The sequence below is a fragment of the Macaca nemestrina genome, chromosome 7 (assembly GCF_043159975.1).
Source record: "Macaca nemestrina isolate mMacNem1 chromosome 7, mMacNem.hap1, whole genome shotgun sequence".
NCBI lineage: Eukaryota > Metazoa > Chordata > Mammalia > Primates > Cercopithecidae > Macaca > Macaca nemestrina.
The window spans coordinates 30669878-30697435 of NC_092131.1; the positions used below are offsets into that span (position 1 = coordinate 30669878).

Below are 27558 nucleotides of genomic sequence, written 5' to 3' on the forward strand. Positions count from 1 at the left end.
GTTGGACAACAGTAAGTGTTGGTGAGAGTGTGGGGCATTGGGAGCTCTCCTGTTCTCACGGGTGTATACACTGGCCCAGTTACACTGGAGAACAGTTGGTATTATCTACTGAAATGGAAATCATGCACATTCTATGACCTAGCGATTCTACTCCTAGGTTTACACCCAACAGAAATGCATGACATGTGTACCCAGAGACATGTATAAAAATTTCATAGATGCATTACTTGTAACATCCTCAAACTGGAAACAACTTACATGTCTATCAAGGTGAAATGGACACAAGAACTGTGATATATAAATCATGAAATACTATACAGCAGTGGTCCCCAACTTTTTTGGCACCAGGGACCAGTTTTGTGGAAGACAATTTTTTCCGTTGTTTCTGTAGTCACTGCCCCAGTTCAGGTCACCAGCACCTCCCACCTCGACCATTGGAATAGCCTCCTTAACTGCTCACCTTGACTTTGGACTTTCTCTAAGGCCATTCACTCTCCACACTTCTGCCTAAACACATATATCGTTTTGACTTTCCTGCTTGAAAATACTAATTGACTCCCTACTGTCTCTAGATGAAAGCCCAAGATTCTCAGTATGCCAGTCAAGATCCCAGCTGAGGCCCAATGTGGTGGCTCATGCCTGTAATCCCAGCGCTTTGAAAGAGTGAGGCAGGTGGCCCACCTCAGGTCAGGAGTTCGAGGCCAGCCTGGCCAACATGGTGAAACCCCGTCTTTACTAAAAATACAAAAATTAGCAGGGCATGGTGGCATGTGCCTGTAATCCCAGCTACTCAGGAGGCTGAGGTAGGAGAATTGCTTGAACCCAGGAGGCGGAGGTTGCAGTGAACTGAGACTGTGCTACTGCACTCCAACCTGGGCGACAAAGAGAGACTCTGCCTCAAAAAAAAAAAACCCCAACTGATCCTTCCAGCCCAATCTTTTACCCTCCCCTGCCACACTTACCATGAAATCTTGCTTCTAACCACACCAGATTTACCATGTCTGGGTACACCCCACTCATCTCTGCAACAAACTGGCTCACACAGTCCTTTACTTCTTTTCTTTTTTCTGAGACAGAGTCTTGCTCTGTCACCTGGGCTGGAATGCAGTGGCATGATCTCAGCTCACTGCAAGCTCCGCCTCCCAGGTTCACACGATTCTCCTGCCTCAGCCTCCCGAGTAGCTGGGACTACAGGTGCCTGCTACCACGCCCAGCTAATTTTTTGTATTTTTAATAGAGATGGGGTTTCACCGTGTTAGTCAGGATGGTCTCGATCTCCTGACCTCGTGATCCGCCCACTTCGACCTCCCAAAGTGCTGGAATTACAGGCGTGAGCCACCGCGCCCGGCCACAGTCCTTTACTTGTGATGTGCCCTCCACATCCCACATTGCGCCTGTTGAAACTCTTCCTGTCCTCTAATGCCTAGCTCAAAACTGTACTTTTCCAGTTGGAATTCCTTTATCTCTTCCCCAGATGCCCTCTGCACGGCAATTATAACCCTCCCATTCTGAATTCTACGAAGGGAGTCTTGTTCACCTTTATTTCTCCAACCAGATCGCGTGCGTTTGTGCATGGGGACTCTGCTTGACTTATTGCTGCTCAGTAAACTCATTAAACTGTCTTCAATGACACTGCTCTCAAGGGGTGCTGGATGCACGGTGCAATGCGCTGCCTTCCTGCTTTCCCAGATGTTGAGTCCCTGACAGAGGGGTCTCCATGATAGGAGTCTTTGGGTAAGGGTGGGGTGGAGGGGTTTTAAGGATGGGCAGGACAGGACAGATGGAGCACACTGAGGGAGAGCCCATGAGTATGTGGGGTCTGAGGTGGAGGAAGAGCTGTGTGCACACATGCTCGTGTGTGTGCGTGTATGTATGAGTGTGCACGCGTGTATGCCTATGCAGTGGGAACACAGAGCTCTGGTAAGTGTCTGCGCTGCTGAAGCGTCTGGCTGGTGTTGAGGAATCAGGAGAAAATAGGTAACTTGAGGTCGGCTTGCAGGAGAAAACGGGTGACTTGGGATCTGCTGTTTTGCAAAGTGGGATCTGGCATTCAAGAAACCCAGAAGGTGAGATGGGCAAGGGCTGCCCCTCTGCTCTCCAGGCACCGAGGCCGAGAGAGGCCTGCCCTTCCGCCAGATGTGTTTGCTTGGGCAGAAGGGCGAACACATGATATGCTGAATGATGTTCACAGAAATAAAGCAGATAGCACAAAGGAAGGATTTCTTTTTCCTCGTGTGGAGTTCACAGAAGCATTTCTATAAGCATGTGAGTAATGATTCAGCTATTAAAAGTGGTCCTTCCCTGAGGGGCAGTGGGCTGTGCCCAGTTCCCGCTTCACCAATTGTCACCCAGGAAAGCATCCTTCACCGGTGATGGGCCGAGGTGGTGGGGAGGGTGTGGAGCTCAGGCCCTGTCATCCCAGGCTGGGGGCTGCTAACTTTTCCAGGAGCCTCCACCCCCGATCCCCAAGGCAACACAGTCACAAGCGCACAGAGCCCGGGCACTTACTTCATGGTTATGCTGTTGAAGAACCAGGAACAGAAGCCCTGGGGGGAAAGGAGAGAAACTGTGAGAAAACTCAGGCCCTGGCCCGCCCTGCCCAGCTCTGGGAACCCAGGCGGCCGGGTCATCTGAGGCAGCTGCGGCAGTGTCCGGGGCCTCCTTCCCAGGAAAAAGACTCTGAAGGCTCAGTTGGGAACCAGTGACTGTGGAGGGAGAAGCTTCCTTGGAAATGAGGGGACATCTCTGCCTTCCTGTTACAGGAAATGGGGTTCAGAAGGTGACTCTTGAACTGGAGGGGGAGAAGTGACTCCTTCCGGGGTGAACATCTGTCGCTCTCTGTCCGTCCTTCATGCTTCCTTCCGGAGATGCCCTTCCCTGGATGCGTGTGGTCCAGTGGGCTCCTACTCTTACTCTGTCCAAGTGGGAATTTGCCTCCAGTGACTGACTGGCCAATGGGAACTTTACCCAAGTGGGGCCAATTAAAATTTCCTTAAGGAAGCCAGGCATGGTGGCTCACACTCTTAATCTCAGCAGCTCAAGAGGCTGAGGCAGGTGGATCACTTGAGCCCAGGAGTTTGAGTCCAGCCTGGGCAACACAGCAAGACCCCACTTATTAAAATTAAAAAAAAAAAAATCCCTTAAGGAGATTGATGTGGGTGTTGCAAGGGAGAAGGTCTCTTTCCCTCTGAATTCCTGCACCTCGGTAAACATCATGAAGCCTGGAGTGGTTTGGTGGTATCTTTGATGCCATGTGCTGAGGGTACTGTCCTGTTGATACCTTTCTCTTGGGGTCTTGCTGTCTTGAGTTTCTGGGTGGTGGGGAAAGGTGGCCTCAGCCATGGGGAGACTGGTGGGGGACTAGAGAGAGTCGTCTTTGGAATGGTGTGTAAGAGCGGGGGCTAGGGCCTGCAACTCTAGAAGCTGCCAGCTCTGGTAGCTGGTGAAGTTATCCTGGTGCCTGCTTCTTTCTGGGATCCCAGAGGACTTAGCAAAGCCTTGCACAAGGTTACAGCTCTAGAATGGCTCCGTTTGGGTCATGTGCACTTCTGTGAACTGGGCAGACCTCTTGATTGATGGTCCTCTGGAACCACACGGACTGGGGAAGAGGTGTTTCCCAAAAGGAAGCAACTATCAGCCAACCTGACACAGGGAAGGAGACTTAGAAGGTGGGCCTTATGCCAAGGGGAGCAAAGGACATCTGTTTCTTTTTTGTCTTTCCTCGTTGCTTCCTTTTGAGAAGGCACAAAAGAAACAGCGGTCCCTTGCTCCCCTTGGCATAAGTCCCACTTTCTAAGGCCCCTTCCCTGTATTGGGTTGGCTGATGGTGACAATGGCCAATCGGTGGGTGTTCACGGCAGGATATTCCTCCAGCTATATCCTGGGGAGCTAAATTAAGGATAAAGGTTCAGGTGTGAGTCAGAGCAATGAAGGGGAATAGCATGCTGGTGGCAGCAGCAGTGAGGAGCATCCCCAGAAAGGGGTAACTAGCAAGGCAGAGCTGGGCCAAGAGAGGTCCAGTCACCCGTCCTGCATGGAGAGTCTGTCTCCACGGCCCAGCTGGGCAAACAGGGTGCGACTGACTAAGGGAACAAGTAGCTTTCTTTTTTTTTTTTTTTTTTTTTTGAGACGGAGTCTTGCTCTGTCGCCCAGGCTGGAGTGCAGTGGCGTGATCTCCGTTCACTGCAAGTTCCGCCGCCTCCCGGGTTCCCGCCATTCTCCTGCCTCAGCCTCCCGAGCAGCTGGGACTACAGGCGCCCGCCACCATGCCCGGCTAATTTTTTTGTATTTTTTAGTAGAGACAGGGTTTCACCATGTTTACCAGGATGGTCTCGATCTCCTGACCTCGTGATCCACCCACCTCGGCCTCCCAAAGTGCTGGGATTACAGGTGTGAGCCACCACGCCCGGCCACAAGTAGCTTTCTTGATGGTCCCTCATGATTAGGCACCACTGGGGACACACCTTCCTGGGAATGTGTTTCTGCCCCTTCCACTACAGGTGCACAGGTGTATACTAGAATAGACACAGGATGGGTCATCCACCAAAGGGCAGAGGTCATGAGTAGAAGCATGGCCATGAATATCCTGTATGGGTATTTCTCTCTGTGTGTGTCTGTCTTGTGTGTGTATGCGCGTGCGCACACACACACACACACACACTCCCTCCCCTGAGTACCCACTGTGGCTCTGAAGGCATAAACCATTCAGAAAGTTCAGCAGCTGAACAGCCACATGAGAGGCAGACACAGGGCCACAGTTCCCAGGAGCCAGCTCAGCTGACGTGACAGAGTGACAGCTGTCAGTTCACTTCGCCTATCTGAGCTCCCGCCACCTGGGGGTAACAATGCCTGACCCAAATTGCTCAGGGAACCATGGTGAGACCCATTTTCTTCACCCACGCCACCTGGCCCTGGCTGACGTCTCCCCATCCTGGCTGGACACTGTGCGGGCCACCTCACTGAACTCTCTTTCCCCATTTAATTTATGCCCTCTTCAGTTTGTCCCCCTCACTGCTGCCATAGGGATTTATCTTCTAGACTTTTAAAAATAAAACTTTTTTTTTGTCATTGTAATAAGAAAAAAAATCAAAGTGATGTTTCTAAAAGTAAAGCTGCGAGCCACATTGCAAGGTAGGTGTTGCTGCCCTTTTTCTACCTAGGAAGCCTCCAAGAGATGAAGTCACTTGTCTGAGGCTCTGCACTTTGGAGAGGGCAGATCCTAGCAAGTGAAGGACCCAGCGTCTCGAGGATGACAATGGAAGGAACGTGGCTCCGCTTACTTAGCACAGCTGACAAATACTCATCAGATAGGCCGGGCGCGGTGGCTCAAGCCTGTAATCCCAGCACTTTGGGAGGCCGAGGCGGGCGGATCACAAGGTCAGGAGATCGAGACCACAGTAAAACCCCGTCTCTACTAAAAATACAAAAAATTAGCCGGGCGCGGTGGCGGGCGCCTGTAGTCCCAGCTACTCAGGAGGCTGAGGCAGGAGAATGGCGGGAACCCGGGAGGCGGAGCTTGCAGTGAGCCGAGATCGCGCCACTGCACTCCAGCCTGGGCAACAGCGTGAGACTCCGTCTCAAAAAAAAAAAAAAATACTCATCAGATGCTAAGTACACGGCAGGCTGGATTGGACGTGGGGTGCAGTGATGAGCAAATCCAAGTTCAGGGCCTGTGGAAAGCAGACACACTAGACTGATCTCGCAGATGAGGGATCGTTACAGACAGGTTAAAAATGTTAAACAAAAGGAATGCATTTTCTGTGGCTATATAACAAGAGATCTGGACCCAGGAAGGGTGGTCAGGGCTCCCTGGGGAAGTATGCTTCAGCTGAAATCTCAACAACAGGTGAGCAACTCCGAGAAGGGCCACTGGGGAAGGGGGAGAGGGAAGAGCCTGGGAAAGGACTGGTGGAGGGAAGCAGGGGGCTCTATTGAGAAACTAAAAGGTGGAACCATGTGGCGGGGATAGGGGAGTTGGGAGGAGTAAGGGAGGATGGACCAAACTACCAGGTCACAGCACAGCATCTATAATTGATTCCACGGGCCCTGGGAAGACAGTGAAGGTCTCTGCAGAAGAAAATATGTCCCCAGACAGGGGAATCTCTCTGGATGCAGGTGGAAAATGGATAAGGGCCCTAGAGTGTGGACTTAAAGGGATCAGTTAGAGCTACTGCAGTTGTCCAGGCAAAAGGCTGATGGAGGCCTGGACCAGGGAATGGTAGGAGGGAAGGAGAGAAAGTAATTGGGGAAAGTCAAAGCAACACAATGTGGAGACACATTGGCCATGCTTGGGGGCCTGGGTAAGAGGGAGAGGAGGCCCTGGGGAGGATGGTAGGAGGTCTGAGACCAAGGTCACAGGAACAGGTGGTTGTGGTGGGATATCATGAAATGTTTTGGACAAATGGAACCCCAAATGACCACAATATCCATGTGGACGTATTTTGAAAGACATTGAATAAATCAGGCTGGGGCCCAGTAAGAGGATTAGCTGGAGACAGGAATTTAAAAGTTTAGAGCAGACAGAAGCACATAGACTGGTGATAAGGCACAGTGGAGAACGAGGGGGATCTGTGGCATAGGGGAGGTCAGGGATCGTCTAGGGCAGTGGTGACATTTCAGTGGGATGGCACTGAAGTTGGCACAGTAGAGATGGCAAAGGAAGTTGTCAGTGTGGGCGTCACTGCCCAGGAGTCAGGGCGAGGGGAAGCGTATGGGGTCAGCTTGTTGGGGAGACTCCCAGTGTGGAAGAGAAGCCTGCAAAGGAGACACAGTAGGAGCAGACCGAGAGCTAGAAGGAAAACCCAAAGAATGTGACATCACCTATGCGAGGGAGAACACCTGTGCAAGAGAGAAAGACAGTCTACGGGGTCGGACGTTTCGGAGAACGCAGGCAAGATGTGAACTGAGAAAAGTACATTGGATTTAGTGGCGGGGCAAACCACTGCTAACCTTCAAGGTTGTCTTGGTGGAGTGATGCACAGGAGCTCACATTTGAGGAGGTTGAGGCGTGAGTGGGAGAGGAGGCGTGGGTGGGAGGGGAGATGTGAGAGGGTAGGGAGGTGAGAGTGGGAGGCGTGAGTGGGAGGCATGAGTGGGACAGGAGGCGTGAGTGGGAGAGGAGGCGTGAGTGGGAGAGGAGGCGTGAGTGGGAGGGGGGCGTGAGTGGGAGGGGAGGCATGAGTGGGAGACGAGAGGGGGAGGGGAGGCGTGAGTGGGAGGCATGAGTGGGAGGGGAGGCTTGAGTGGGAGGCGAGAGGGGGAGGGGAGGCGTGAGTGGGAGGTGAGGCGTGATTGGGAGGCGAGAGGGGGAGGGGAGGCGGGACATAAGTGGGAGGCAGGGCTCCTGAGTGGCAGGGGAGGCGTGAGTGGGAGGTGAGACATGAGTGGGAGGCGGGGCGTGAGTGGCGGGGAGGCAAGAGTGGGAGGTGGGGTGTGAGTGAGAGAGGAGGCGTGAGTGGGAGGCGGGGTGTGAGTGGGAGGGGAGGGGTGAGTGGGAGGGGGCATGAGTGGGTGGGGAGGCCAGAGTGGGAGGGGAGGCGTGAGTGGGAGGCATGAGTGGGAGAGGAGGTGTGAGTGGGAGGTGAGGCGTGATTGGGAGGTGAGAGAGGGAGGGGAGGTGGGACATAAGTGGGAGGCAGGGCTCGTGAGTGGCAGCGGAGGCGTGAGTGGGAGGGGACATGAGTGGGAGGCGGGGCGTGAGTGGCAGGGAGGCATGAGTGGGAGGTGGGGTGTGAGTGAGAGAGGAGGCGTGAGTGGGAGGGGAGGGGTGAGTGGGAGGGGGCGTGAGTGGGTTGGGAGGCCAGAGTGGGAGGGGAGGCATGAGTGGGAAGGGAGGCGAGAGCGGGAGGGGAGGTGTGAATGGGAGGCGGGGCGTGAGTGGGAGGCGGGGCGTGAGTGAGAGGCCGGGTGTGAGTGAGAGGTGAGGAAGTGGTGACAGCAGCATGGGCCACTGTCAGAAGTTCAGCTGTGTGTGGGGGTGGGGAGGGAGGCCGTTCTCAGGGTGCCCTCTCAAAGTATTCAGGGCCCCACTGAAATGTCACCACTGCCCTAGACGATCCCTGACCTCCCCTATGCCACAGATCCCCCTCGTTCTCCACTGTGCCTTATCACCAGTCTATGTGCTTCTGTCTGCTCGTCTCCCCCGCCCGGGCAGACAGCGCCATGAGGCAGGACTTGGCCCCCAGCTCCCAGTCCAGTGGCTGGCAGACAGCCGGTGCTTCCCAGCAAGTGGCTGAAGGGATGCATGAGTCGGGTGGAGGGCTGGTCTTCGCCAGGGAAGGGGAGGAAGCATCAGACTGCGCTCCACTAAACAAGGCTGGGGAGCCTGAGGCTGAGGGAATCCCTGCCAGATGACTAGAATCTTCTATGTGAAATGGGAGGTGAGGCCTTGACTCAGAGTCAGAGGCGGGGACATGGGCAGGACAGGACTGTGAGAAGGGTTGGAGATTTGAGCAGAGAAGACAAATTAATGTTAAAAATCTCTCTAAGATGTTTTAGTTAGTTAACACTTACTTGGCACCCTAGTAGTAGGTATGGTCAATATCTCCATCTTTCAGGTGGGGAAACTGAGTCTGGGGGAGGCTGAGGAATTTGGAAGTGGTTGAGCCCGGCTGATTGCAAAGCCCCAGGGTCTGAGCCGTACTTCTCCCTGTGCACACCACGCCTACCTGCCCAGCGCCGGGACTCCCCCGGCCTAGATCGCTACCAGCACTCACCTTGTCTCTGCGTTCCATCTCCAAGGAGGTCTCCGAGGGAGACGTCTTCTCGCTCTGCTCCCCATAGATCAGCGAGGTCAGGCTGCCAGCCAGGGACGGGGCAGGGAGGTAAGAAAGGAAAGAAAAGGTCCCAGCTGCCTGCCCTGCTCCCTCTCCACTCCCTGGCTGAGGGCTGCCCTCTGCTCTGCAAGGGGCAGGCATGCCTCAGCTCCTTTGCTGAGCACACAGCGCTGGGCATAGACAGCAATCGCCCCTGTGCCAGGTGCACCAGGCATCCTGGGAATCCAGTCACGTGATCCAGAAAGTCTAAGACCAGAGAAAAACATGGCCTTGTGCCCAGGGATGGCTGCCCTCCAGGTCCCCTTCTTGCAGGGAGGGCAGAGCAGGGGCAGAGGCCACCTGCTGGCGAGACACCTGCTGCAGCTTGGGCACTGGGCAGAGCTGCGTCCTGACCATGGCAGCAGGTTCTCCCCAAGGGGGCAGCAGGTTCTCCCCAAGGGGGCAACAGCTCACCTATCTCGACCCCTCCTCACCTGTCATTGTGTATCAGCAGAGCCAGGCGCCCATAGTCCCACGCAGCTTTCCGGAGGAAGGAGTAAACCACAAGGACGAGCTACAGGCCAGGAAAAGCAATGTGGGGTGGGAGAGTTCATGGATCCCTTCCCCTTGGCTGGCCCCCTGCATTCCCTTGGGGGAGACTCTGTCCCTAAGGTCCCCAGGGAGCTCCTCCACTAGAAGGTGAGCTCTGTTGGAGTAGGGGCCATTCCTTTCAACTCTGGGTTGCCAGCGCCCAGCAGCTGCTGGGTACAGAGTGGATGCTCAGAGTTCGTTGAATAAAGGAGCTGGTGGTATGTTCAGAACTATGGGACCAGAATGTGCCTTGAAGACCTCAGCAGTGAGAAACAGGCGGGAGGCCAGGTGGACCTTTGGACAATGATGCATGGAAGAGAATCCCAGGAATTCTGCCTGTTCTTCCAGCCTCTTCTCTCCGAGGCCCACCTACCCGGGCCACCCTAGGCAGGACTGACATTCAGGTAGTTCGTATCACTGTGGCTGTTGTCCATTTGGACAACTGGGTCCCCCACTGTATCACCTGTGAAAGTTCAACCCTGTCTGAGGCTTTACTGTCTGCCTCCTGCAGTGCCCAGGACTCACCACCCACAGGGCGATGTTGAGGCACAGCACGGTGGGGACACCCCCGAAGGGCTGCCCCTGGAGGACGGTGCTCCGAGACTGGAAGCATTCGTCCACTGTCATGTTCTTTAACCTTCCCCCTGTACTCAGTTCCTCCGGTGAGGCAGACATCCTGGGAGGTTCCCTGGGGAACAGAGGGCGTCCAGGTCAGACACAAAGATTCCATTGCATTTTGCAAAACACAGAAGCCTGATGGGGAGTTGTGGATGGGCACTGAGTGCCTTGGCCAGGCTGGGCCACTCCATACCCAAGACAGGAAGGTGAACCCACGAGACGGCACACAGCCCTGTCCTGCAAGAGAACAGCTGCCTCACACCCAGGGCCGGATGACAGACTGGCTCCGGTTTCCTGGGAGAGTTCTTATTTTGTACCACTGGATCTCTGGAATGAGAGCTGTAAAGTGCACATCCAAATGGATCTTTCCAGTTCTACCTTGGGAAGTTTTTCTTGTATATAAATGAACAAATCTCACAAAGGTGGGTCAGACCCCAGCATGGAAATGTTCATGTTGGAAGTCAAAACCGCTGTGTTCACGGAACGCCCGTGCAGATAGGGCTCAGTGACAACCATCTCTGCATTCAACAATCTCTGATCCAGTCACCATCCAGCCATGGTAAGGGCCATAGCTCTGAGGGGATGCAGTGCCTGGCACGTGCAGTGACTCAAGAAAGGCCCCTGTCTTTTTTTTTTTTTTTTAACTTCTGTGGGTACATAGTAGTTGTATATATTTACGGAGTACCTGAGATGTTTGATACATGCATGCAATGAGATATAAGCACATCAGGATAAATGAGGTATCCATCCTTTTGAGCATTTATCCTTTGGGTTACAAACAATCCAATTATACTCTGTTAATTGCTTTAAAGTGTACAATTAAATTATTTTTGACTATAGTCACCCTGCTGTGCTAGTAAATACTAAGTCTTATTCATTCTGTTTTTTGGTACATATTAAGCATCCCCACTCCCCACCACCCCCATACCCTTCTTAGCGTCTGGTAACCATCCTTCTACTCTCTATCGCCATGAATTCAATTGTTTTAATTTTTTGCTCCCACAAATAATTGGGAATATGTGGAGTTTGTTATTTCTATGCCTGGCTTAGAAAGGTCTCTGTCTTGCAGGCATTTGAACTAGGGAGACCAGCACCTGCCCAGGGACCTGAGCCAACTCCGCGAGCCTGAACATTCTGGTGAGACATCAGTGCAGAGCCTGCCATCCCTGGCATCCCATTCCTCAGGCATGGATAAGAGTGGGAAGGGCGAGTGAAAATGGGAGGTGTTCGGTAGCTACTTGAACTTATCTGCAAGGTGGTTCTTCTCTCAAAAGACCGTTCATTTTGCCTTCAGACCTCACCTCTACCTGGAAACCCCTCACTTCCATTCAAGCAAAGTAGACTCATTCATCCATTCATTGATGCACTTGAGTATTTGGTGAGCAACTGCTTTATGCTAGACAAATGCACCAGTGAACAAGATAAATAAAAACCCCTCCCTTGTGGGATTCCACAGGGGAGACAAAGTGGAGGGATGCAGGTGAGGTTAGAATTGTAAAGGGGTGATTAGGGAAGGCCTCGCTGAGAAAATGACATTTGAGCAAGGACTTGAGGGAGTGAAGCATGCAGTTGAGGGGGAAGAGCACTTTAAGCGGAGGAGAGGCCCTGGGCTTGGAGCTTGCCCGGAGAGCTGGGGAAGCAAGCAGATCAGTGGGCTGCACAGGGCAGGGTGAAGGGCATGGGGAGTGAGCCATGGAGTGAATTAAAACGACTTTTTTTTTTTTTTAAAGAGAGAGAGAGACTTGCTCTGTCACCCAGGCTGGAGTGCGGTGGCACGGTCCTAGCTCACTGTAGCCCCCAATTCCTGGGCTCAAGCAATATTAAAGAGTAGCTGGGACTACAGGTGCATGCCACCACACCAGGCTAATTCTTAACATTTTTTGATAGAAACAAGGGTCTCACTGTGTTGCCCAGGCTGGTCTCAAACTCCTGACCTCAAGTGATTCTCCTGCCTGGCCTCCCAAAGTGCTGGGATTACAGGCATGAGCCGCTGAACCTAGCCCACAATAACTTGCTTTAATGAGAACTCTTTGATCCTCATATGGAGACTAGGTGAGGGAGCAGGAGGGGTGAACAAGCAGAGAAGCAGACGTGGAGAGCTCAGCCAGGGTCCGAGCAGGAGACAATGGTAGCCTGGACTGGGATGGGTGCAGTGGAGGTGGGAGATGTGCTCAGATTTTGGAAATATTCTGAATGTGGAGCCAACAAGATTTGCCAGCAGATTAGACAGGGGATGTAAAAGAGTGAAAGGAGTCGAGGATGACTCTCAGGTTTTTGGCCTGAGTCACTGGAAGACAGAGTTGCTGTTATGGAATGGGAGAGGCAGAAAGTGCAGGATGGAAATGGACAGTGGAGGGGGAGTGGGTGCAGGGGTGCGACCAGGAGTTGAGTTTGGAACATACTAAGGGGAGATGGGGAACAGAGAGTTGGAGAGGTGAGTCTGCAGTTCAGAAGAGACGGGAGACACAAATTTGAGACAAAAGCCACCAGCATAGCGACAACTCTTCAAGGCAAAGCCCTGAATTACAGAAGAGAATGTAGCGGGAGGAGAGATCCAAGGTGGGAGCCTCGGGTGCGCCAATATCTACAGGGCAGGGGAGGAGAAAACAGAAGGACACTGAGAAGCAGCAGCCAGGGAGGAAGGAGGAAAAGCAGGAGAGGGTGGTGTCCTGGGTTGAATGAAGACAATGTTTCCAGGAGGAGGGAGGAACCAGTGTTGATGTGGTCAAGAAAGATGACAACTGTGAATGATCCATGGTGTCTCTCTCTCTCTCTCTCTCTCCTTCCTCTCTCTCTCTCTTTCCTTTCTCTATCTCCTTCTTTCTCTCTCTCTCTCTTTCACTTGAGGCACGAGCCACTGCGCCTGGCCAAATTAGCCATGGTTTAAGCCATGTGCAAGTGGCTAGACTGGAATAGGCTCCAGAGAGAATGACAGGAGAGGAACTGGAGCCAGTGAGCAAAAACAGCTCTCTGGAAGAGTAATTGGAGGTGAAAGTGGTTAAGATGGGAGAAATAACACATTGTATAGTGGTGGGAGTGATTCAGTAGAAGAAGTAGGAGGAGGGGGGGACTGCTGGAGCAAAGTGAGACTGTGAGAGGGTTGGGAACTAGTGCACAGTGGAGATGTTTGCTGAGAGCCAGGCTGTTGGCTGGGTGAGCGTGAGGGAAGGCAGCACACATGCCCAGGTGCTGGCTGGTCCCAGGGGTGCAGCAGGAGCCAGTGAGTGTTCTGTCCTTACTGCTTCTAGTTTCTTTTCTTTTCTTTTTTTTTTTTTTTGAGACAGAGTCTCACTCTGTTGCTCAGGCTGCAGTGCAGTGGTGCCATCTTGGCTCACGGCAACCTCTGCCTCTAGGGTTCAAGCAATTCTGCTACCTCAGCCTCCTGAGTAGCTAGGACTACAGGTGCCCACCACCACACCTGGCTAAATTTTGTATCTTTAGTAGAAATGGGATTTCGCCATATTGGCCAGGCTGGTCTTGAACTCCTGATCTCAGGTGACCCACCCACCTCGGCCTCCCAAAGAGCTGGGATTACAGGCATGGGCCCCCATGCCCAGCTTTGCTTCAAGTTTCTCAGTAAAAGAAGGAATGAGGTCTCAGCACAGTGTGAGGTGGTGGTGGTGGGCGGATGTTGGATGTTTGGGGACAGGAAAAAAAGGTAGAAATAGAAGTCTAGGGGAACGAGAGAGGATTTATTAGGGAAATGGAGCAGGATTGCCAGGCAACAGTGGGGCCCATGGAGGCTTATGATCTTGAACTGATGAGGGCAATCAGACTTGCTATGCTGGATTCACCCGTATGGTTGCAGGTGTGGAAGACTTAGCTGGGGTAGAGGTTTCCCCAAGCAAGTATGAGCATAAGACAAGAGGGCTGATGGTGTAGCACGTGAATAATTGTAATGATTTGCCATGGAATTTGAGCCAGGAGAGAAATAAGATGCAAGATGGGTGAGGACCAGGGAAAGGTACTGGAGTTCCAAGGGGAGATAGAATTGTGGACGACTAGTGGGTGCACAGCAGAGGGAGTTGCACTCAGAAAGTGGGATGTTGGGATGTTTGGTGCTGAGATGAAAGAGATTCCAGCTATTGGTGGTGATCGGGTCTCGGGCATGACCATGGGAGCGAGCAGTTGAGTATCAGAAGGATCATCTTTGTGGAGATGTGGACATAGACATCAGCAAGAATGAAGACAGGAAAAGCACTGGGGAGACAGTCAGGGGGGAAGGGGAGAGTAGCCTGGGGGACTCCTTAATGACTAACAAGATGTCTAGGCTGACATCTGTGGGTCCAAGACAGGGGGCTTTAGAAAGCAGGGAGGAAGAGTCTCAATGTTGCCAAGGGGAACAAGAAAGACATGTCTCCATCCCCAGACCAGTGGTGTTGGTGGGGAAGCAGGAACCACCCTCTGAGAGGGTGGTAAGGGAAGCTGGGCTGGGGAGTCTCCCAGTCAGAAGGTGAGGAGACTGAGGAGCTGGGGATGCTTCTGAGGATTATGGGTCTGCGACCCCGAATCTCAGCTCTAACGCTCGCTCATCGCTCATCGGGTGACCTTGAGCAAGGCACTTATGGTCTCCATGCCTCACTTTACTCCTCTGTAAAGTGGAAATGGCAACAGCCATTAGTCCCCACTTCACAGGGCTCTTAAGAGGAGTGAGTTAGGATGTGTTCATCTTGTAGAACAATGCCTGGAACACGGAGCATCACATAAATATTTGCAAAATGAAGAATGGAGATCCAGGGGGCACCATGGAAAGGTTCCAGGAGTTGGAGAGGGCGGAGAGATGGGGATGGAGCAGGAATGAAGGTAAAGGGATTGAAGCAGGGGATGGGAGGTGGCCTGGGAGTCTGGGCTGCTTGCGCTCACTCACAGAACCTGCGACGGAGGGCCTGAGAGTAGTCCTGGAAAAGGAAGGGGTGCACAGAACTCTTCCCACTCCCACCCTCTAGATTAGCATCTAGCAGGATCCGGGAGTCTCTTGCTTGTCTTTCTCAGTTTCCCTAATTCCTGCTCCATCGAGCTCTGCCTAGGCCACCCATGGTTTCCTTGTTTCTACCCCAGCTGGCTAATTAACTCACTCACTAGCACGTTTAGCCAAATGCAAACTCGTAATAGTTACATCGAACACAGTACACTTTAATGGCATGCCTTCTGCCAAAGCATCAGAGTAGCGGCCAATGGCATTTCTAGGGTCTCTTGGAGGAAGGAGCTGGCATCTGAGCTACCTCGGGCTCTAGGTCAGCTACGGCAGGAGGCTGCAGTTCTGCTGGTGGTCACTGGGAGGAGCCCGCGCTAAGGAAGCGGGCAGGGGAAGGTGAAGGAAAGGCGATCCTGCAGGTGGAGAGGTCTGGGGAGACTTTTCCCACCTGAGTCACTTCTCCAGTGAAGGTCCACGTCAGGCCCAGAGGCTCCACTCAGCTACGGGGCTGCTGCAAAAGAACAAAATGCGGTGGAGAGACTACAAGACTTACAGACCCAGGAACTCCCTTGCCGGCAGCACCCTCCTTCAGGGCCCCTTTGGTCCTCTTTATGCTCAAATGCACACCCTTTATTAGAGCTCTGCTTTGCAAATAGTTTCTCCTGGTCTATTGCTTTTCTTTTCATTTTCTTGATGGTATCTTTTGAAGTACAGAAGTTTTGAATTTTGACAAAGTGACCAAGCTGAGATGTGAAGGGGGTGTAGGAGTTAGTCCTGTGCAATGGGAAAGCCTGGGCAGAGGCACCCATATTGGCAAAGACCCAGAGGGAAGGCCGAACATAATGTTTTGAGGAAGTGAAAATGAATGGCAGTGGCTACAGTGCAGAATAGATCACTATTGGCCCATTCATTCATTCACTCAACAAGAATACATTGAATATCTATTTCCGCTGGAAGTACAAACATGAGGTCCTCTCTAGGGAGCTCACATCCCAGCCTTTGGGGTTAGGGAGAGGACTGCTGTTGGGCGGCTTGGACCAGGTGGCCCTTCTACCTGGGAGGACCCCTAGTTACAAGGCCCCAGCCACTAAGCTTGGAGTGGGGCAGAAGGTGGGGAATTCCATCAAGCAGGTTGGTCAGATGCAGGTTTTCAGCTCAACCTGACTGTTCAACCTGCAGGGCAGTGAGGGAGGAAAAGAAAGGAGACAAGATCCTCACCCTCTCCCACCTCACCACCCTCCTCAGCTTTCCCAGGCAGCAAGCAGAGGCAGTAATGAGGGAGGCTGTTGCTGTGGAAACCTAGAGCAGCACCAAGCCTTTTCTCCTCATCCCTTCACCCTCCCTGGACCTTACTTCTTTCTGGAGGGAAACCTAGCTCTTGGGTGCAAAGAAGGCAGGCAGAAAATCCAGATTTTGGCTTACTGGAGACTAAAGCATCAGCACTGGAAAGAATGAAGCTAGAAACTCTGGGATGCCAACAGAAAACACAGCAGGGCCACCAGCTTAGACATCACTTTCACAGCATGGGACAAAGGCTGCCTGAGGCAATGGGAAGGATCAGGCTCTCTGAAGCCACTGACTGTACTTAATCCCAGATCCACATTTGCTAGCTTTGTGACCAGGGGCAGTGACTTCATCTCTCTCAGCCTCAGTTCCCATATCTGGAAAATGGGTATAATAACAGTATTGCCTCGCAGGGTTATTGCAAAGGGGAAGGAAGATAGTTCACACAAATCCACTTGTACAATGCTTGAGAAATATGACTGCTTAATTAGCCAGCGCTGCTGTCCCCTTCATCATCAGCTTATTTGTCAGGCTATGGTGAGAGGCCCAGACTGCACAGTCCCCACACTCCTCCTTCCAGCCTCTCTGTTCTGGGGCAGGCAAGAGGAGAGATGTGAGGATGGAAAGGTCCATCCACTATCCCTCAGACTGCAGCTGGTAGGTGGTGGTTGTTTCTGTCCTTCCTGTGCATAAGAAACAAATGTCAGCCTTGCTTTGTGGGCCAAAGAGGGGCAGTGGGAGATGATGTGAATGCTGGTTGATGAGGCAGGGTTTCAGGTCCCCTCCTAGCTGCACATCTTATCTGATGGGAAAGTGTGTGGCTCTCTTCCTGTCCCATTTCTCTTCCATCCTGGGTTCCTATGCCAAAAGCTGGCAGCTCAGCTGTTCTAGGCTTGGGCAAAGTTGTCCTTGGCAACTGGGCAAAGGCTTCAAAAAGAGCTAGCTTTGCCTTTCTGTCTGCCCCATCCTACTGCTCACTCCCAGGCCTCCAGACCTAGCCTGCTTTCATCCACTGCTGCCCTAACTAGCAAGGCCAGCACTTTGCTTCCCACTTCCCCTTCCAGATGAGTTAGACATCTCAAGGCCAAAGCCAAATCTCAGGGATGACCCCAGAGTTAGGATGGTCCAGGAGAGCCTAGGGAGGGATGAATTTTATTAATAGCTATCATTTACAGAGCAAGTAATATGGGCTAAATATTTTCTATTTAAGTACTAGCTCATTTAATTCTCATAAGTACCCTAGGGTATGAGAATCACCCCTAAAGGCAAGATAAAATTAAGGCCCAGAGAGGTTAAACAACTGGCTCAAGGTCATGGCCCAGAGAGGTTAACTGGCCCGAGGTCACAGTGCTAGTGAGTGGCAGAGCTGGCCCTGAAGCCAGACCATTTGTAACCCTCTGCTTTGCTGGCCCTGAGCCTCTGCTGCTCTGGACATGCTGAGCAGGGGGCAGAGGAAGGGGATGACCTTGCTCAGACTTTAGTCCAGGGACAGCAGCTTCCCTAGCCTTTAGGGTGATGCAGCGGAGAGCAGAGTGGGCTGAGCCAGGAACCCAGGCTGGATCTGCAGCCACTGAGCCTGCATTTCCCAGCACAGCCCAGGGCCCAGTCTGCTCCACCATCCCCATGAGTTCTCAGGAACTGGTCCATAGGGCATGTGTTTTGGTTTGGATTAGAGAATCACTATAGCCACAAGCTATGTCCTAGGAAAAGATGCTACGGATGGGGAGCCACCCCCACCTTCTCCCCTGACCCCATGACCCCCAGAGTGCACAAAGCCACAGCTCCTGCCCTGCCCTCTTACCATTTAGCCTTCCCAGTAGTTTCAATAATTAATCACCTTTTTGTAAACAACAGGTAAGATTATCTCCCATGGTTCTGGACTTAAACAAACAAGCTGGGATTCCTGGTCCTGGGCATCACCTCCCACCTCCCCTTCTTCCTTCTTCTCCAGGTCTCCTGTCCTGCCCCCATCACCTCTTGCCCCTTCTCACTGAGGGCCCCCCTCTCAGCGAGGTTCACTCTCACAGCTAGGGGGCTGGGTACTATTGGAGGAGGTGTGGAGAGAGGGAGGGTGTGTCACTGGAATGAAGGGCTCTGGTTCACATCCTTTACCACTGACATGTCCACTGGCCATAAATCTTTCCCTAAATATCAGTAAGCCCTTCCCTGCTCCATACCATCCTCAAACTCCTCAAATCTTCACGACAAAGAGTGGTTTGCTCAGCTTTACACATGGAGAAATTGAGTCTCCAGCAGACATGGAGATTTGCTTAAGGCTGGGGAAAATGGTGGATTGGGGATAGAACTGGGGTTTTTGGCTCCCCACTCACTGCTTTCAGTGACTCCTTAGCCTGGGAGGGGGTCACTGGAATCACCTAGAAGGTGTTTAGTAAATCTAGATACTCATGTTCCACCCCAGACATTAAGCATGAGGATCTCCAGTCAATTATTGTGTGCAGCCAAGACATAAAAGCACCAGACTGAGATTTCCAGGGTTATTTGCACCTAGAGAAGGAGTTCTTGATGACCCCAAAAGTTTTCTCACTCTTCCTAAATAAGGAGAGAGGGTGGGGAGATGTGGGGGTAAAGGATGATACCTCACTGCCTCTTAAACCATGTCACAGCGTGGCAGTTCATGAGGCTGGTCCTTATATTCTCCTCCCATGCAATCTCTTCCCCCTCCCCAAGCTGGTCGCAAATCTGTGGAGAGTTGGCTGAAAATCTACAGAGGCCCACACCACCTCTTCACTGGAAGTTCCAGGCTCTGGTATTCCTCCCGTTACCCCAGAGGCCACTGGCCTGGCTACTTCTTCAGGGTACTCTCTGTTCTGCCCCACCAGCCCCCTTATTCAGAGTTGCTTGCCCCACCCCTACACAGCTTGAGGCACTTCTTCCTGGACTTTGGTGAGCCTTGGTCTCATCAGCATTTAAAGCCCCTGAGTCCAGCTTATATTCTACTCCTCTGAACCTTCTTTCAGATGACCAGCCCTGTCTGCACCTTGTTCCCACCCTCTTCACACAGCTGGCCTTGCAACCACTGCCTGGGACTATCCTCTCACTTTTCCACGCACATGAGCAGCCAGCTCCCCAACAAACCCATGGGCTCTTTGATAGTAGGACCATGTCTTTCTCTTATATTTTCCATGGTTCTCCCAAAGACCATCACATAGTCGGCCTCAATGAGACAGAAGGCCCTTTACCCAGAGACACACTCAGGGGTAGGAAAGAATAAAATGTAGGTGGTTTGCACACATTTGCACAGTGCACAGAGTACATGAGTCCCAAATTTTTGCCCCCACATAGCGCACATTGGTTACCAAGTTTCCCTCCCCAAGTCACTGCAGGGAGCGGAAAGAGCATACAGCTGCAGGTAAGGAGACTGGGTGTGAATCTGGCTCTACTGTTTAGCAGCTGCTATTTGACCTCTTGCTATTCAGTTTTTTTCTTGAAGATCATATCTGTCCTGCATATACCAGGGTGGTTATGAGGGTTAGTTAAAGGAGATAGTGCATGGAGACTCTTTCTGTAAACTGTGCCACAAACATAAGTTGTTGATTTTGCTGTCCTCTTCATAGGATCGAAGCCAGCCTTCCCTTAGAGGTCCCCAAACGTCCCCTCCGCCACAGTGGCTCCTGAAGCCTCAGCACGTGGTGAGAGGATTGGAGTTCCACCTTGCCATTGGGCCCATGATGTAAGCAGGGCAATGATACCATCGCTCCGGGCTGGGTCCAGCAGGGCTCTCAGTACCATGGACAGCACCATGCTGGGCAAAGGCATTTCCGCTTCTGCTGCTCTCTGCCAGGGCTCGTGGGCAGGGCCAGGCAATTCTTGCTGGTGCCTCAGCCCAAGAATAAGAATAACAGCTAACACTTATTGAGTGAGTTCTATGTGCCAGGCCCTGTGCCAAGTCTCTTCAGGTGTCGACTGGGTTAAACCTATCAGGTTGCATGTGGGACACAGTTGATGCCCTCAGCATCCATTCCCACCACTGTGCCTTCCTATCTTGCAGAAGCTGGAAATGCCACATTACCTTGCAGCTGGGGTTCTGGATATAGATTAGAGCCCATCAATTAGACATGCTGGAGATAGATTTACAAGGCTGAAGGGAGGAGAGGGAGGAAGAGGCCATCTCCCTGATACTCAGGCGGCGTTCTGCTGACAAGCCATGTCAAGGACAGGAAGGGAGTCTCTGCAGGAAGTTCAATGCCCAGTCTCTGGCTCCCAGGGAGGGGGTGGTGTGAGAGGCAATTGTGGTAAAAGCTGCAGCAGTTTTCTTATCCCTGGGTAGCAGGTGAAAGGACGTGAACTCCATGGCTCCAGTAATGGCCCTCCTGACTTGGAGAGAAGTAATTTGTCTGGAAGGACAGTTCTGCTCTGTTCTGAAGACCCAGTTTCTAATTTTTCCAGTGACTTCAACACCCTGCGGTTCCCTGTGTGAATCAAGCTGACTACAGCCTCATGTCCCAGTCCTGGTTTTACTTGAGATTCCTAGAGTGTTTTTTGTTTCCTATACAAAGACCAGGCAGGTTATATTATTATCCCATCTTATGAATGAGGAGTTTCAGGCCCAGAGAGGTTAAGAGACTTGCCCAGATCAGGGAGCTAGTACTGTGAAGTTAGGGCCTGAGCTGGGGGGCTGGTTCCCCAGCCCCCTCCTGATCACTTTGCTGTGTGCCACCCTCAAGGCAGAGAACACTGATTCCAACAAGCAGGAATGAAGCTGCTAGGCTCAAGACGGAAGTACATCGAAAAAGGGAAAGGCTGACAGGGAATACTGGGACCACACTCCAGGCTCACGTGGGTGTAGCCCCTGAGGGGCCTCAGGAGGAGAAAGGGGCAGGAGAGGATATGGGCATTTGTGATGGGCCAGGCCTTCTTATGACTATCCCACTGAACATCGTTTATTCCTCACAAGCAACCTGAGAGGTAGCAGCCTAAGAAGTAAAAATCAGTATCCCCATTTTATATATAGAGAAACTGAGGCTCATAGAGGTTAAGTAACGGCCTAAAGTTACACAGCTGGAGAGAGACAGAGGCAGGATTGGAATCTAAGTGTCTGGCTCCACTACATCATGCAGCCTCTGAAGGCACAATTCCAGGAGGACTGTATTTCTGGGGTACAGGAGGATGGCCTCCCACATCTGTACTACATTTAAGGGACTCTCAACTAAAGAGAAGGACCAGGCAGCTTCTATTATTATCCCATCTTATAAATGAGGAATTTCAGGCCCAGAAGGTTAAGAAACTTATCCTCTTAACACCTCTGCGGGTGGCAGAGGGAGCTGGGATGCCGTCGGGAGAGAAGGTGGCCACTTGGACCCAGGCTGGAAGCTGAGAGTGTTGGCTTCCCCACCCCATCCATCTCACCTCTGGTACCCCCCCAGAGATGCCTCTCCTTGGCAGGAAGTTTCTTTTCCTTGTCCTCCAGACCCTGGACCACAACCCATGTCTTTCTGCCCATGCCCCTGAGTCCATGAGCAGCCATGACAGTGCCCCTGTGGGGCTGGAGACAGAAGGCAGAGGCAGCTGTGGGGATGTCACAGTCACCCAGCTCCCTGGGAACTGGGCAGTGACTCAGGGAGACACGGGGAGGAGGACAGGTGACTCCGTGCCTATGTTAAAAAGGTAAAATAGGAAATAAAAACAGCAGGACACAATGCTGCTAAATGAAATGGTCTGGATTCTAAAAAGAAAAATAAAAGAAAAAAACTAAATTATATCACATTCTTTTAATAGTCCTTAACATTTTTTTCTGAGTTTGAAAAACTATTTAATATGAATATGTATTGTTGTTTCTAATTAGAAAAAGATCATATATTAAAAGGAAGGCTTGAGATTGACAGGCATCCATGTGACCAGCTTTCCTCCCGCATCAAATCCCTCTTCCCTTCCTCAAATGCCCTCATTCTGATCAGCTCCCACTCAGACTTGTTGACGGGGAGGAGAGGGTGGAGGGACTGAGCTCTCACGGTGACATGGAGCCCAGTGGTTCCTGTGCAGGCTGCCTACTCAGAAGAGTCAAAGCCTGAATCCAATGCCATCTCCTCTCCCTCCCCTGTCAGGATCTGGCTGGGCCACATGCAGGCAGATCAAGACTTGACTTTGCACCATCGAAGCCAAGGTGGCCACCAGGTCCCTGGGCGTCTGCCTGGAAGCCAGAGGCAAGCCCCCATCCCTGCTCCACCCCAGGTCAGTGGCTCCTCCTGACAGCAGTGGTACTGTGCTGACTACAGCATCAAGTCCCAGGGGCAGAGACCAGGAAGGGGACTTGGAGGCCTCCCCAGCACAGCTCTTACTAGGGCAGGCAGGAGCAGCCTCCCCAGCCCCCTGCCCCAGCCCTCCCACCTCCCTACCCCAACTCAGTGGATCAGTGGAAGATGGTGGCCACTGTGGCCCCTCTAGTCATTTTTTGGGGTGGTCTAAACCTAGACTCCTATAGGGAAGGGAACAAAAGAGAAATGGTAGCCTCCAGGAGGTGGGGGGTGGGGTCCTGAATGGGCCTGGTCTCTAGACTACCTCTGAGCCTGACGGAGGGCCTATGTGCACTCTCCTCCAGGTGACAAAGTATGTTTACAAAGTCATCATCTCACCTGGCCCCCACAGTCCTGCCAGAGGAGAGGTACCAACTGTCCCCATTTACAAAGGAGGATGCTGAGGCCCAGAGTGGGTGCACAGCCTGCCCAGGCTCACACAACTAGCAGCTGAGCAGCAGGAGTGGAGATCTAAAGCCAAGGCCCGAGCTTTTGCACAGCTCCCTGCTCCTTCTGACATCTGAGCTCTCGGGTCCTGTCCTGCTCCAGGGCAGAGGCTGGGACTAGGGGAGGCCCTCTTGGTCCCAGGAGCCTCTCCAGTCTCACCTCCCCCAGTTCCCCACGAGGAGTCTCAGCTCCAGCCAAAGGAAGGCCCCTTGCCCATCAAAGGCCTTGGTTGTCTCTGCCCCCTCCATTCCTCCCCTCTGTGGAGGACCTTGATTCTTGCCCAACAGGAGTGCTCCATTGGCAAGGCCCAGTTCAACTTGCTTTCTTCAGGCAGCCTTCTGGGTACACCCCCAGGTCTTAGTGATCTCACCCTCCCTTCCATCCTACTGTTCTCACTTACTCTTTCCTGAGTTCTCACCCGGGTAGGGGTTGCTAAAGAGGATGAGATGTGTTCCTACCCTCCTCAAGCTCATTCTAGAAGGGGAATGAGAAAGGCCTTGGCTGAAAGGCAGTGACAACGCGGTGTGAGAAGGGCTGGCAAATGCACCGAACCCAGTCTGCAGTGCCCAGGGAGGCCTCTGGACCAAGCTGTTATGGAACCAGCTAGAAAGGCTTTCTTCACTCTCCTTAACTTTGCCACCAAGGCCTGGGTGTGCTGCCCTTCTAGTGTTCTGGCTTCATCGTGTCAAACTTCCCCCTCACTTCCATCTCTAGCCTCCTAGGTTGTTCCCTCCGTGTCTGGAGCATTGCCATCTTCCCTCCTGCCACAAGGCCTTTGTATATGCCAGTCCCACCACCTGGAAGGTTCTCCCTCCCATTACTTGACTCATTCTCCTCCTGGTTAATCTCAGCTCCATTTTTGCTTCCTTAGGGAAGAGCTCAGGCCAGGCCCAGCTCCCCAAGTCCCATGCCTCCGAGCATCTTGGGAGGCAGGCATCATGCGTGCAGTAAATGTGGCTTTCTAGTACTAGACTCTCTGGGCCCAAGTTCTGCCTCTGCTACTTACTAGCCCCATGTCTTTGGGCAAGCTTCTTAACCTCCCTGTGCCTCAGTTTCCTGATCTGTAAAATGGAGATGTTAATAGCACATGCCTTATTGGGTGGATGTGAGGTTTAAGAGAGCCAACTCACATGAAACATTAGAGCAGTGCCTAGCACACTGCAATGGCTCAATAAAGTTAAGTGTAATTTTCCTTGTTGTACCTAGTACATTCGATGTTGTTTACGGGATGACGTAACAGATGGCTGACTCCCCACACCTCCCCGCAAAGGGAAGCTCCTTGACAACAGAGCCCTTGGCTGTGTTTGCTGATTATTTCCTCTGCTGTGCTGGATAGGGTTGAGTGCTTTACAAATATTTGCAGAAGAAAGGAAAGATCGGCAGTGGGTTGGGGTAGGACTCATTTGGTAGGACCCCCATGATGTCAAACCCAGAGTGTTTTGGCTGGAGGAGATCTTACAAATCATCTAACTTAAGCCCTCCTTCCACAGAGGGACAAAAGGAGCATTTCCCTGGTCTAGTCCCAGAGGGCTGAGCAGCCCTTGCCCACCTCTGTCTCCCCCTAGGGCTTTGCTCAAAGACTGTCATGGCAAATCTCAGACTGGGGCATCTGTTTCTGTTTTGATTTTTTAAAAAATGTGGTGCATCTCATATTTGAGTGTTGTGGAGCAAATACATTCACCACAACTGGGTGAAGCTGCAGGATCCAGTTCAACCCTGAGTTACTGCTGCAATTCTCGTCTCTGTGGCAACAAGTCCCCACTGAGTCTTCAGCCAGCAAGGCTGGGCAATGGCTCAGCTCAGCTCCTGCAGGGCCCCTGGGCTAAGATGCCGGCAGGCAGGCAGCATGGTTCACCCTCCAGCCTCTCCCCTGACTGCTTCCTCCGTAGGAGTCTGGAGGGGGCAGGGAGGAGCAGAGGGAGGTGAAGCAGCCATAGGGATACAGCAGCAGAGGCCCCAACCCGAGTCAGCTCCAGCTAGAGCTGGGTTGAAGGCTGCCAGTGGGGAGGTGCCCACCAGCAGGAGCAGCCTATTGGGGCCACCCACCCCACCTCCTGCTGCTGCCAGGATGGGCTCTGATCAACCAAAGCTCTGCAGCCAGTCCCACTCAGATCCAACCAGCTGTTGACAATTTATTACTGTCTAGACAGAGCCAGCCTTCACTGAACACTTGCTCTGGGCCAACCCCGAGCTAGGCGCTGAAGAGGCAGGGATCCATAACATATGGCCTGTCCTCAGCAAGCACACAGTCAGGTGGAGGAGACCCAAGTGGTGTGAAAGCAGCCAGAATAAACGACAAGTGGTGCGTGGCCAGGCAGGAAAAGCAAGATGCAGACGGCACATGGAGAATGCTGCCTCCTGCATGTCTCTGTTTCCTCTAGAAGGATGCACAAGAAACTGTTGCCAGTGCTTGTCTTCCAGGCGGGGAACTAGGTGGCGAGGAAGCAGGGTGAGCAAGCCTTACCTTTCACTCTGTTCTCTTTATTGCTTTTTTTTTTTTCCCCCCGAGATGGAGTTTCACTCTTTTGCCCAGGCTGGAGTGAAGTGGCAGGATCTCAGCTCACTGCAACCTCCACTCCCCCGTTTCAAGCGATTCTCCTGCCTCAGCCTCCTGAGTAGCTGGGACTACAGGCGTGCACCACCACGCCTGGCTAATTTTTGTAATTTTAGTAGAGACAGGGTTTCACTATGTTGGCCGGGCTGGTCTCTAACTCCTGACCTCAGGTGATCCACCCACCTCGGCCTCCCAAAGAGCTGGGATTACAGGCATGAGCCACCACACCCAGCGTCTTTACTGCTTTTTGAATTTTGTACTATATGCATACCTAACTGTTTCGAACAAAACAACAAAACCAAACTGAAAAGCAGCATCACCAGGTAAATGTTGTAATAAGGATGTAGGCTTCTCAGTGCTGGACACCCAGAGTGGAGGAGTGGATAGCTCTGACACTCAGGGACTCTCTCTCCTCTCAGGAGCTCAGCGCTCCATGTGCCAGGTAGAGGAGTGCGTGTGTGTGTGTGTGTGTGTGTGTGCGCGCGCGTGCCTGTCTGCCTCTGTAGCTATGTGTTTGGGATGTGTAGAGCTACTGGGCTGAACAGTTTCCTTCCAAAATGCATGTCCACGTGGAATCACAGAATGTGACCTTGTTTGGAAGCAGGGTCTTTGCAGATGTAATTAGTTAAAATGAGGTCATACATGATGAGGTTGGCCCCTGAATCCAACAACTGCTGTCCTTAGACGAAGCCATGAGAAGACAAAGGGAGAGACTGGCGTGAGGCAGCTACAAGCCAAGGAATGCCAAGAACTGCTGACAACCCCCAGGAGCTAGGAAGAGGCAAGTAAGGATCCTCCCCTAGGTCCTGCAGAGGGAGCATGGCCCTGCTGACCCCTTGATTTCAGACTTCTGGCCTCTAGGACTGGAAGAGAATAACTTTCTGTGGTTCTCTTCTGTGGTAATTTGTTGCAGAGTCCTAGGAAGCCAATACAGTGGGTCTAGAATTGGTGCTTGTGTGTTTTGAGGTGTGTGTGTCCATGTGTTTGTGTGTGTATCTGAGTATGTTTTGAGGGGTATTTGGTTGTGCTTGGGAATGTGTTTGTGATTATAATCTGGGTTTTAGATGCTTGTGTTTTGGGTTGCATGCATATTTATGTGTTCATAGGTGTGCATATTGAGTTGTATACACTTGTGTGTTTTGGGGCTTGTGTGAATGTATGTGATTTTAGCCAATGATCTCTAGGGTCTCCCTTAGCTGTGTCTGCCCTGGGGCCCCGCTGCAGGCAGCACGTAGAAGGGATGCTGGGCAATGGCAGCGGGGATGGAATGAACTCAAGGCCAGGTGGGAGCAGCATCCTGTCTGGTCTAGGACCACCTGGGAGAGGACAGGGGCATCTCAACTGTCCCCATCGCACCTGCCCTGTCAGTACAATGATCTCAGCCTCGGGATTGGGGGTCCAGTAGGAGCCATGTCCTGGGGGCCCAGCCCCAGGGGCCTTCTTGGAAGCCTTCAGCAGGCGAGAGAACCCCTCACCCCCAGAGACACACTACCTCCTCTCCTCTTTGGTGTTAGTTTACGGGAAAGTGAACGCACACCCTTGAAACATTACAGCAATGGGTCTCACACTTTGGTGGGTCACAACCAGCAGCAGGGCTTGTTACACCACAGATCGCTGGGCTCCACCCCAGGGTTTCTGCTACAGCAGGTCTCGGGTAGCGCCTGAGAATGTGTATCTCCAACAAGTCCCTGAAGGATGCTGATACCGCCGGGCCAGGGACCTCACATTGAGAGTCACTATCCTAGACCACAGAACAGGAGAGGGGGGCTCCTCTTCAGCCTCCTCATTCGACCCCCAAGACTTTGGTGTGGGCAACCTCGAGTTTGAGGACAGGCCCTGGGAAAGTCAGGCTCCAGCTGATTCTTTCAGTCTCACTGCCTCTGCCAGCTGCCCACCCATCACTCACAAAATAATTTATTCAGCAAATTACGGTCCAGACTCTGTTCCCTGAACTCGAGGTGCCTACAGGCAAGACACAAGGCTCTAGTGGGTACACAGACCCCTAAGGAGACCATAACAAGACCACATAGCTGTACTCTGGAGCTCTGTTCAAGGAGTACTGGGAGCACAGCGGAGGAGCTCCTGCCTCAGAACTGGAGAATCCCGGAAGGCTGCCTGGAGGTGCCAGCCGAGGCAGCTCTTAAA

The 27558-nt window shown here is 52.4% G+C and overlaps 1 protein-coding gene across 11 annotated transcripts in view; it reads right to left on the bottom strand.

Moving 5' to 3' along the window:
* LOC105495851 (transmembrane protein 63C) overlaps positions 1 to 27558 on the bottom strand; it is an 85150-nt gene that overhangs the window by 28829 nt on the left and 28763 nt on the right. For 5 of the 11 annotated variants that reach the window (XM_011765708.3, XM_011765711.2, XM_024797295.2 and 2 more), the window contains 5 exons: positions 15326 to 15388; positions 9870 to 10032; positions 9248 to 9327; positions 8715 to 8796; positions 2509 to 2546 (listed from right to left, as the gene is read on the bottom strand). In XM_011765708.3, coding sequence (XP_011764010.1) covers positions 2509 to 2546; positions 8715 to 8796; positions 9248 to 9327; positions 9870 to 10019 — 350 coding nt within the window. In that variant the 5' untranslated portion in view covers positions 10020 to 10032; positions 15326 to 15388. Of the gene's footprint in view, positions 1 to 2508; positions 2547 to 8714; positions 8797 to 9247; positions 9328 to 9869; positions 10033 to 15184; positions 15389 to 27558 lie in introns of all 11 variants that reach the window. The other 6 variants (XM_011765712.3, XM_011765710.3, XM_071099808.1 and 3 more) reach the window with 3 other exon arrangements.